Source organism: Aegilops tauschii, chromosome 5, assembly GCF_002575655.3.
Source record: "Aegilops tauschii subsp. strangulata cultivar AL8/78 chromosome 5, Aet v6.0, whole genome shotgun sequence".
Taxonomy (NCBI): Eukaryota; Viridiplantae; Streptophyta; class Magnoliopsida; order Poales; family Poaceae; genus Aegilops; species Aegilops tauschii.
Genome location: NC_053039.3, coordinates 521,127,348 through 521,139,058, shown reverse-complemented (window position 1 = coordinate 521,139,058; position 11,711 = coordinate 521,127,348). Strand labels below are relative to the sequence as shown.

Sequence of the window (11,711 nt, the reverse complement as noted above, 5' to 3'; positions counted from 1 at the left end):
GCGTTCATGAATATCAATCATTAAGAAAGTTGTCCTTGTTTGTGCGTTGGGTATTACAAAGGACGGAAAGAGAGCAGGAATACTTACTAGCGAGGCTTATAGGTGGCTAGTTCTTAAAAAAATCTGTCAGCTATAACCTAGGCTATTGAATCTGGTACAAAAATGAGTAGGCGAGCCTAGGCAAACTCAGCCGCTGACTTTGACTGTACTGTCTTTTTTTCTATAAGCAAATAAAGCATACCTCTTTTGCGGATCAAGCAGACTTCTACCTTGGTGGGTAGCGGAGAATCATATCAATATCGGAGTATTTCTCTAGTTGACCTTGGCCAGCAAGCAGAAAAAGGACTGACATCTTGGGGCGCGCTAGCACGCGTACTCTTCTTCTGCGAGACTCCATCCAAATCCACCACAGCTCTGCTCCCGAAAAGAGAAAGGGAGACTTAGTTTTAGGTCGGCGTTGGTTTTTCCAACGAATAGCTTTGTACTCAGTACATGATTGCTTTATAGCACCTGTAGCTTATGCAAACAAATTCCCTTAGAGTGGCAGCTTTTCAATGTCTCGCGTGCGTAACGCGTGGGAATCTGCCGAACAGTTCGGGCCAAATCCTAAAGAAAGCTCAAAAGCGCTGTTTGATGAGCCCGCGTAGTATTAGGTAGTTGGTCAGGTAAACTCGATTACAAAGGCAGCAGTTGCGGGCTCAGGTGCTGGTGTGGCTAAATCTACATCGATAGCAGGGCTTCTCTTTGCACCACACATCATGAGAATGATATTGAAAAAGAGTCAGCTCAGCCTGCCTCTTCCTTCAATGTCTCGGGTGCGTAACGCGTGGGAATCTGCCGAACAGTTCAGGCCAAATCCTGAAGAAAGCTCAAAAGCGCTATTTGATGAGCCTGCGTAGTATGTCAGGTAAACTTGATTACAGAGGCAGCAGTTGCGGGCTCAGGTGCTGGTGTGGCTAAATCTACATCAATAGCAGGGCTTCTCTTTGCACCACACATCATGAGAATGATATTGAACAAGAGTCAGCTCAGCCTGCCTCTTCCTTTGCTCCCCATTTTTAGAAGCGTGCACGATGATGAGATTTGGTGTCAGCCACTTCAATCGATTAAAGGGTTCGATGACGAAGATTGCTACTCTGGGGCGTCGGACATTGGGGGATGTGCACGAAGACATCCGTAGCTACTCGAGGAGAAGAAACACCCGTATATAATGAGTTGTTCTACTCCATCTTGAAGCATGAAAAAAACAAGCAACAATGTGCGCGTTCATTATTTCACTCGACCCCATCCGGATGACTAGCACCCTTCGAAATGGCACCCCTTGAGGACTCGCGCTAGGTGAGGGTGATAATGTTTTTGTCGAGCATCTCGGCATGTCTGCTCGCTTCTAATTGTCTACATCTTTGAACACCGGGCATCTACTTCCACTGCTTCCTCTTGGGCGGATGCCGGATAGCCACCTCATCTTCATCATCATGGCCGCCGACGCTATTGCACGTGGATTTCCGGGAAACTCGTATGCTCTCAACTTCTCTTTGATGACAAATGCTTTTGGTCCATGCACATGAATAAGAATATGTTAAATGTTTGTAGTCTGCTGTTTGTGCTATGCTCCATCAGCATACTTGTTATGTTGTTAAACTTGATTATGAGTTTTTTTTGCGGGGTAAACTTGATTATGAGTTTAAATAAATGTAAACTGCGTAATATCCTAACGGGTTTGATGATCCGTCTACGAGGAGTGAAATGAAAGCAAGAGAGAAGCTCAAGACCTGACGCATTGGCTCTTCGGCCCGCCAGAGGGCGTTTGGCAAGCCTCGCAGCCGTCTTGGCCGTGAATTTTCAGTCCTCAGAAAAATAAACGAAAAAGAAAGAAGGACGATAAGACAGACACAGCACATGCATCAGACCGCAGACGGGCGCACGCTATCGATCTGTGTCGCCTTCTCCCGATTTTCCCCGTCACGCTCGCCGCCGTCCCGGCAGCTCCCGTGAATGATTGCCTTCGCCGGACCCGTCTATTCCCGGCCGCCGTGACGTCCCTCCGGCCTTTGCTCACGGGCGTACAAGGATTTCCCAAGAGCCAATTCAGCCTGACTCAGCTTGCCGAGAAGGAGAAGGCCCTCCAAAACCTACCTGCGGTTCAGACAAATCGCTGCTCATCTAGTAGTAATCTACGTACGTAGTAGATGATGACCATGCATGATGACTGGGCAGCTATCTTCTCCGAGGCCTTTTGCCTTTTGTTTTCTGTATCTGGGGGCTTACACAAGCTCTTTCTGATGCTCATCATAAACTAATTCTTTTTTCCTCTGAGTACTACTACTACCGTCTTCCCCCCTAAAAAGAACTCCTGGTGTGCCAATCACCCTCGGTGCTCCCTCCTAGTTAAACCACCTCTCTTCTGTTCCCTTCTCTTCCGGTCCACCTCCTCTGCAACTGCAACTGCAAGCTCCGTCATTGCCATGGCGTCCACGGCTCCTCCGCGGGAGGATCTCATCACGGAGGACGAGGAGCAGCGGCCGCCCCTCACGCGGCCCCTCCTCCACCGCAGCGCCACCAACAACATCTCCCAGGTGGCCATGGTCGGCTCCAAGGCATGCCCCATCGAGAGCCTCGACTACGAGTAAGCAACGCAACCTCCTCATGCTTCCTCCATTCCTATGCTCCCAATCCCTTCAAATCCTCTCTACCCGAGCACCCCTTCATGCTTCCATGTCGGAATTCTCGATCCATTTGGAAGCTCTTGTTGGAGCTCTCCTTCGGACTCATTCTTGATTCAATTGTTCGTGTTCTCGTCAAGAACTGGCCCAGCATCTACCTTGGATCTCCTCATCGTATGAGTCCAATCGTCCTCTCAACAACCTTTATTGTTTTGTTCCCCCAGTTGCCATGCTCAGTAGATTGTCATGTGATGCTTTAATTTGTGTCCTCTCCTTCCTCTTGTCTTATCATCAAGAATCTAGCGTGCCTCCCTCCTTTTGTTTTCTTCCCTTGGGGTAGCTGTACCCACTTGGGCATTTTGGTCTAGAGTACCTGCCAAGCTTCTTGCTGAATTTAACCTGCGTTGCAGGATCATCGAGAACGACCTGTTCGACCAGAACTGGCGGACGAGGGCCAAGGCGGACCAGGTCCGGTACGTGGTCCTCAAATGGACCTTCTGCTTCGCCATCGGGATCATCACCGGCGTCGTCGGCTTCCTCATCAACCTCGCCGTCGAGAACGTCGCCGGCTTCAAGCACGCCGCCGTCTCCTCCCTCATGGACTCCAGCAGGTTGGTCTGTTTTGTTTTTGCGGAGCATGTTCTTCTGTATGTTTGTTTGTTTGTTTGTCTGTCTGTCTCTACTGTGGGAATAACAATATTCCATTCAGGCTCATCGTGCCTGTCTGTCTGACTGTCCGAGATCTGCTCTGCCGTGCAGCTACTGGACGGCGTTCTGGGTGTTCGCCGGCGCGAACCTGGCGCTGCTCCTATTCGCGTCGGCGATCACGGCGTCGGTGTCGCCGGCGGCCGGCGGGTCGGGGATCCCGGAGGTGAAGGCGTACCTCAACGGCGTGGACGCGCCCAACATCTTCTCGCTCAGGACCTTCGCTGTCAAGGTGAGACCACATCCTCATCCACCTCAGCATATCACACGCCTCTTCAGTTCGTCCACGGGACGAGCACATGATCCGTCCACCCACCCACGTCTGCTGCTACTTCAATTATCCATCCATCCGTCTGTGTCCACCTCTGCACTGGACCGGGTTTATCCAAAAATAAATAAAAGGAGGCACCATCAATTCCAAACCCTGCACGATCGGAGGAATGATTGCGCAGGTTCCCGCCATTGTTTATGATCCATGTGACCGAAAATAATAATTACTGCTCCTTCCTTGTCGTCAAAGGACACCATGAATTAGTAGTATTATACGTATTCTTTAATTTTTGTCTGTTTAGATCTGGTCATCCGTTTACTCTACACCGACGTGGCTTGTCTTATTGGGTGGGGAGGGTATAGAAAATATAGAATGGATCAATCATTTGAGCTGGAATCGTGAGATATCTATCTCACTGAAAGTGACAGGGAAGAGGACATGGTTTGGGGTCAGTCATCCGTCCGCCCGACCACATAATGGGACGTTGGGATATAATTCCTCAAATATTTGAGGAGTTATCCCTCAAAACTTACCCATCAAATAAAAACTGAGCAGAAAAAGAGACATTCTCAGTAAAACTAAGCTCGCTTCTCCCTTGTAAACACACACACACACACACCCCCCCCTTCCAAAATATAGTGCTTCCTCTATTTCCGTGCTTTAACTTTGACCATAAATTTTAACCAACAAGACAGACTGCGGCGGGAGCAAAAGTTATATAGTGAATTCGTATACAAAAGAAGTTTTCAATTATATAATTTTTTCTCCCGCCGCAGTCGGTCTCGTTGGTTAAATTTATGGTCAAAGTTGAACCTCGAGAAGCGCAGGCGCACTATATGTTGGAATGGAGGGAGTAATGCCGAAAAATGCTTTCGCCCCGCTTTATATATAAAACAAACCACCGAGCCACAAACACCAAAAAGAGTTCACAACACAAACGCACACACGTACGCACAGGACAGGAAGTAGCATAGACATTCAGGTCCACAGTAAGATTCTACTAAGGGCACAACTCAACAATCCCTAAAAGAGAAGAAACACAAAATGCGAAGCAACGACCCCCATGTGGCTAATCCGGCTCTGGAGGTGGCGGAGGAAGCGGCGGCGCCAAGAGGAGAGTCATCGCGCGCAGCCCTTGTATTCATGGCGCACCACCCTATTCGTCTCTCCCTAGCGATAGAAGCACCATAACAGACCTCCCCAACCCTGACCGTAGCCACTGACTCGATTTCTCCCGCTTATTCCCATGATTGGCACTGCCCCGACCCCCATCAAGTACCCCGTTGGCAAAGACATGGTGTGCCACCGCCACACATACCACACACAGCTCTCCAACTATCGGCGGGCCAAATCGTGGGGAAGGTGGTAACAACCATCGCTAAGCGCAAGGCCACCTAGAAGCATCGCAACGCGACTACCTTCGATGGCTGGCGACCCTCCACCGACGAATTGGTCATAGCTATCAAGGACGATGCTCGCCTATGGGGCAAAGCGTGCGCCAAGGGACTAGCTAGCATTATACCTGTAACCTGAGCTCATTGTACTAAGGCTGAGCATCCTCCTTCTCCTGCTCGCTACCGCACCCTCCCAGACGCCTGCCCACGGACGTCTGTGAGGTTGCACCCTGTACTATCCTCTTTTCTATCCACCTATCAATGAAATAATACGCTGCTCAGCGTATTCACCAAAAAAAAGCGCAAGGCCATAACCGCCGCCCATGGTGCTAACCGGAGATCCCCTTCAACGGAGGGGGAGGACGCCCGTTAATCACCCGACCACCTAATTGATGTTGCGGTACATATATTATGATTATTATGTTATATAGCATGCACAATCAATTTTCTTTGAAGAAGAAAGGGGAGGAGAAGAGCTCCGAGGCAGAGATGGGGGCGCCGCGGCGAGGCGTGGGAGCGCCAACGAGGCCAAGTCAGGAGAGACCTGGAGGTGGGGAATACTCGGAAGCATTGTCGCCCGACGAGGGGAGTCTAAGTCAATGGTTTAGGGTACGGGTGGTTTGCCGATGCCGGAGTAGAAGAATGGTTGGGAACGGGGCTTAGAAGGAAGGCCGGGGCGATGGCATCACGATGAAGGCGCGAAGAGGCACAAGTGGTGGTGTTGCGGCCAGTCGGAACCCATTCTAATATGTGGATTTGTGTTTGACAATTTGAATTGGAGCGTGTGGAGAGTCCAAAATTTTCCGATACCCACCTTTCATAGAACAACAGTAGTCACACAAAAAATATTCCCTTCGTTCATAAGTTCTTTTTTAAATGAACGTTCATAAATAATTGACGTGATTTTAGTTCAAACAGAGTAATGATCAACACCCCTCTTTTTTGGTACACACGCAAAAAAAAATGGAAAAAATCACTGCTCCCACTATACTACATTTTTTCGAATTTTACCTTTTGCTTCTAAACCAAGTGCGTGCATGTACAAATTTTTCCTTGTGAACTGAACTCCGATCAAACCGTGGGTGCAGGTCATCGGCAACATAGCCGCCGTGTCATCGTCGCTGCACGTCGGCAAGGCCGGGCCAATGGTGCACACGGGCGCGTGCATAGCCGCCATCTTCGGCCAGGGCGGGTCGCGCAGGTACGGCCTCACCTGGCGCTGGCTACGCTACTTCAAGAACGACCGCGACCGCCGCGACCTCGTCACCATCGGCGCCGGCGCCGGTGTCAGCGCCGCGTTCCGCGCGCCGGTCGGCGGCGTGCTCTTCGCTCTCGAGTCCCTCTCCTCGTGGTGGCGGAGCGCGCTGATCTGGCGCTCCTTCTTCACGACGGCGGTGGTGGCGGTGGTGCTGCGGCTGTTCGTGGAGCTGTGCGGGACGGGGCGGTGCGGGATGTTCGGCAAGGGCGGGCTCATCATGTACGACGTGAGCACGCTGTTCGAGGACCTCATGACGTACCACCTCAAGGACATCCCCATCGTCGTCCTCATCGGCGTCATCGGCGCCGTCCTCGGCGCCTTCTACAACTTCCTCATGATGCAGGTCCTCCGCGTCTACAGCGTCGTCAACGAGCGCGGCCGCGCGCACAAGCTGCTGCTGGCGGCGGCCGTGTCCGTCCTCACGTCGTGCTGCGTGTTCGGCATGCCGTGGTTCGCGCCGTGCCGGCCCTGCCCCGTCGCGGGGCCCAACGGCGCCTGTGGCTCCCTCAACAAGTTCCGGCGCTTCCACTGCCCGCCGGACCACTACAACGACCTGGCCAGCCTCATGCTCAACATCAACGACGACGCCATCCGCAACCTCTACGCCACCGGCACCAACGACGTCTACCACCCGGGCTCCATGCTCGCCTTCTTCCTCGCGTCCTACGCGCTGGGCGTGCTCAGCTACGGCGTGGTGGCGCCGTCGGGGCTCTTCGTCCCCATCATCCTCACCGGCGCCACCTACGGCCGCCTGGTGGCCATGCTGCTGGGCAGGCACTCCGGCCTCGACCACGGCCTGGTGGCCATCCTCGGCTCGGCGTCCTTCCTCGGCGGCACGCTCCGCATGACGGTGTCCGTGTGCGTCATCATCGTGGAGCTCACCAACAACCTGCTCCTCCTGCCGCTGGTCATGCTCGTCCTGCTCATCTCCAAGACCGTCGCCGACTCCTTCAACGCCAGCATCTACGACCTCATCATGCGCCTCAAGGGGCTGCCGTACCTCGACGGCCACGCCGAGCCCTACATGCGGCAGCTCAGCGTGGGCGACGTGGTGGTCGGCCCGCTGCGGAGCTTCAACGGGGTGGAGAAGGTGGGCCACATCATGCACGTCCTCCGCACCACGGGCCACCACGCGTTCCCGGTCATCGACGAGCCGCCCTTCTCGACGGCGCCCGTGCTCTACGGCCTCGTGCTCAGGGCGCACCTCCTCGTGCTCCTCCGGAAGCGGGAGTTCCTGCCGGCGCAGGAGCGGTACCCCAAGGAGTACAGCATCGCGGCGAGGTTCGAGGCGCAGGACTTCGACAAGCGCGGCTCCGGCAAGCAGGACACGGTGGACGGCGTGGAGCTGTCGCCGGAGGAGATGGAGATGTACGTGGACCTGCACCCCTTCACCAACGCGTCGCCATACACCGTCGTGGAGACCATGTCGCTGGCCAAGGCGCTCGTCCTCTTCCGCGAGGTCGGCCTGCGCCACCTCCTCGTCGTGCCCAAGGCCTGCGACGTAAGTACATTTTCTCACGCAGCTAGCAGCCATGGAATTCGAACTGTGTTGTTGATGAAACAAACTGCGTGCATGCAGAGGTCGCCGGTGGTGGGGATCCTGACGAGGCACGACTTCATGCCGGAGCACATCCTGGGGCTGCACCCGGTGCTGCTGGGCGGCAAGTGGAAGCGGCTCCGGTGGCACAAGGCCGCCGTCGCCAAGTACTTCCGCGACCTCATCGTGCGGCTCGCCAACTGCGGCTGAAGCACAAAACACACATCCTAGTGTATACTACCTGCATTCTGCTGGCAGGATGTTTGGGTGAGGATCAATTTTTGCGCGCCTGTGAAGAAATAATTCCAAAAAACACTGTTTCTTCTTCTTATTATTATCTTGATTCATTACTTGTAAGTATATTTGCTCCCAGAAATAGAGTGGTGGTCCGTGTATATCCGTTGGGTCTGCCACGTCTTGCACTGCTGTTCTTTGTGTACATTATTAACGACGGGGAGATGTTCTTTCCGGAACTTAATTATTGCGGAACATGTGACCTGAACGTGTCAGCTCATGGCCCGTTGTCAGCTCTAGTTATAAGAAATGGTCGCTTGGTTGAACCATCTACGTATTTTTCACTGTTTCCCCGTTTCTACATTATTGGATGCTGTCCTTTTTCGACAGGCCGAATGGTTGATGTTTTGCTCAAGTGAAAGAGCTTGGCATCGAAGCCTTTATAATTTACATCTTTTGTTATGAGTTCTTCGTAAATCTCAGTCACATAGTAACAATGTACATTAGTAAGCAGGACTATTAGTTAAAGGGGCATCACTAGGCATCAGACTACTGATGCTTTGCATCTACCAGACCAGTCAAGGAGCGTCCGGTTAGTTAGTATGCATAATTGTGATTTATTTCCATAACTATTACTCCCTCCATTCGGAATTACTTGTCTCAGAAATGGATGTATCTACAACTAAAATACGTCTAGATACATCCATTTCCGCGACAAGTAATTCAGAACGGAGGGAGTACATTAAATTACGGCTAATTAAATGCAAGATTCCATCCGCTGTTGGCTTAGACGTTAGGCGGTTTGCTTCCTTATTTAGCAACTTTGATTCCGGTATTTTCTAAAATTGCTTCCAAACAATATTTTCCCCTTAAATATAAAATTGCTTTGAAAGTGAGGTTTCTCTGCCATGCGGACATGTAGATTTTTTTTTCCTAATGTGATGCTTTTCTTCTTTGGAGCAATAGATTTATTTCACAGTGAATTAAACGTGCTTCCACCTACCGATGAATTTGCGTTGATGGACAAAATCAACGTTCTACAGTTTAATAGAATTCCGTTTCTTACACAATAGAAATTTTTGCTTCAAGACATCAAAATCTCGTTTCCAGTAAATAGATAATTGCTTCTAAAAAAGTTAGACCTTCACTATAAAAAATAACCATCATCATATGTACACATGTTTCAAGCACATTCGGACGCGTGTCGAAAAAATACAAACGTTCACAATTTGCATCCATTGATTGAAAGTGATGCTTCCAAATACAAATTGTGCTTCCTAACCCATGGTTCCCCGCTATGCTCCATCCAACCTTGCCCGACCTAGTCCATTTCCCCCACAAATGGGCTACGATCTTGGCCTGTGCCCACCGAGGGTGAGCTAGGCTAGCTAAGAGCATCTCCAGCCGCGCCCCCAACAGGCCCCCCAGGGCACTTTTTCGGCGCCGGCGCCAAAAAAAGCCCCAGTCGCGGCCCCAGGACGCCGAAAATCGCCGGTTCGGCCCTTTTTTTTCTGCCCGGCGGTCACAGGCCGAACCCGGCGCACTGGGGGGCAATTGGGGGCTCCGGCGCAAGGGAAAAGCGCGGCTGGCCCACACCGTCAGGGGAAAAGTCAAGGTTTTCTTCCCCGACTCGCCTCCCACCCCCCGCGCCCTCGGCCGCCACTAGCTATATCCCGGCGCCGCCCGCCGCCCTTCACCGCTAGATAGCCATTCCCCGCCGGAAAAATAGCAGAGCTTCGCCGCGGCAGCCCCTCCAACAGCAGCTGGGCGTTTCCGGCCGCCGTTTCCGGCCGCGGAGGGGCAGTTTAGCGGCGGGTACACGCCCACCGGGCGCAAGGTGTTCGGCGATTTGCCTGCCTCGGCGATGGACTCGGATGACGAGGAAGCGCTCGCCGCGCTGCTGGAGGAGGAAGCCGAGGCCGACGTCCAGGAAGAAGAGCATCTCATGGTGCTCGCCGCCCTCGCCCAGCTGCTGGCGAGCAATGAAAAGCCGCGGCGAGGTGGGTCGGCGTCGGGGCGAGTGAAAGCAAAGAACCGGCATCGTCTCAAAGGCTACTGCATGCTCTACTCCGACTACTTCGCCGATGCTCCATTTCACGGCGAGAAAACATTTCGGCGCCATTATCGGATGAGCTGAAAGCTCTTCCTCAGGATTGTGAATTCCATCCGGGAGTTCGACAACTACTTCAAGTGCAAGATGGATTGCACCGGCTCCCTTGGATTCACCTCCATCCAGTAGTGCACGACAACGATGAGGATGCTTGCATACGGAGCTCCCGGTGATTCACTCGACGACTATGGGCGCATGGCCGAGTCCACCAGCATAGAGTGTTTCTACAAGTTCTGTCGGGCAGTGGTGGCAGTGTTTGGACCGCAATACTTGAGAACACCCAATGCGGAAGACACTGCTCGGATCCTAGCACAGAATACAGCAAGAGGATTTCCTGGGATGCTTGGAAGCATCGACTGCATGCATTGGAAATGGAGGAATTGCCCATTTGCTTGGCAGGGGATGTACAATGGCGCCAAAGGCGGTTGCAGTGTGGTACTTGAGGCGGTGGGCACACAGGACCTCTGGATTTGGCACTCCTTCTTTGGTATGCCAGAAACTCACAATGACATCAACGTGCTGCAGTGCTCTCCTGTCTTTGCCAAGCTTGTTGAAGGTCATTCTCCTCCGGTGAACTTCGAGATCAATGGGCGGCACTACAACAAGGGGTACTATCTAGCTGATGGCATCTATCCGAGATGGTCGACATTTGTGAAGACGATCTCAAACCCTGTGGCAGGAGGCAAGAACGCCTGGTTTGCGAAGATCCAGGAGGCTTGCAGGAAGGATGTCGAGCGGGCATTTGGTGTGCTCCAATCTCGATTTGCTGTTGTCCGGTACCCCGCTCAGACCTGGTCCAAAGATCAAATGTGGGAGATTATGACTTGCTGTGTCATCTTGCACAACATGATCATCGAGAGCAAGCAAGAAGACCCAGTGTTTGACACTGAACCATACTACAGGCAGGGTCGTCTAGCCGAAGTTGATCACCAGCTACCGGCAACCTGGACTGCCTATCTCAGTATGCATCAGGAGATCCGAGACCCACAGGTGCATCATCAACTGCAGAAAGATCTGATTGAGCACCTATGGAGGCTCAAGGGGGACGCCGTGTGATGAAATATGAGTTTTTATTTGTTGAACTATATAATTTGTATTGAACTATTTGTTGTTGTACTATTTTGTTGAAGTATTTGATTTTTCTGTGATGAAATATGTGATAAGAAAAAATTGTGTTGATAATTGAACGCCGAGACACGGCGAACCACGCCGAATATGGGTCTATTCTCGCCCATATGGGCCCTTTATTCACTGAAATGGGGCTGAAAAGTGGGCCAATTTCGGCGCCTGTTGGCGACGACTGGGCGCAAAACCGCCCCCAGCGCTGATTGTATCGCCGGCTCGCCCCCAGGGGCGATTTTTATGCGTCCTGGGGGGGGGGCAACGGCTGGAGATGCTCTAAGTTGCTTCCAAACATATCTCACTGTGACGCCCGGGTAAACAAGCTACAGTAACCCTCTGGTAATGATGCCATGTCACCTTGATTACTATTGATAATCTCGCGTTAGTTCAGAACCGATCCAAATTCAAATTTGAATT

At 52.2% G+C, this 11,711-nt stretch overlaps 1 protein-coding gene across 1 annotated transcript; it reads left to right on the top strand.

The window, feature by feature from the left end:
* The first annotated feature begins 1,871 nt into the window (after positions 1-1,871).
* Positions 1,872-8,391, top strand: LOC109763442 (putative chloride channel-like protein CLC-g). The gene is made up of 5 exons (XM_020322290.4): positions 1,872-2,626; positions 3,074-3,274; positions 3,423-3,600; positions 6,122-7,792; positions 7,871-8,391. The coding sequence occupies exons 1-5, from the start codon at positions 2,466-2,468 to the stop codon at positions 8,036-8,038; spliced, it is 2,379 nt and encodes a 792-aa protein (XP_020177879.1). The 5' UTR covers positions 1,872-2,465; the 3' UTR covers positions 8,039-8,391.
* Positions 8,392-11,711: the final 3,320 nt, after the last annotated feature.

What these genes read in the sequence shown, in the direction of transcription:
- LOC109763442 (XM_020322290.4), top strand. Translation starts at nt 2,466, where the DNA reads ATGGCGTCCACGGCTCCTCCGCGGGAGGATCTCATCACGGAGGACGAG. An exon ending in ATCGAGAGCCTCGACTACGA is followed by an intron (nt 2,627 to 3,073) that starts GTAAGCAACGCA and finishes CCTGCGTTGCAG; the next exon opens with GATCATCGAGAACGACCTGT. An exon ending in TCAGGACCTTCGCTGTCAAG is followed by an intron (nt 3,601 to 6,121) that starts GTGAGACCACAT and finishes CCGTGGGTGCAG; the next exon opens with GTCATCGGCAACATAGCCGC.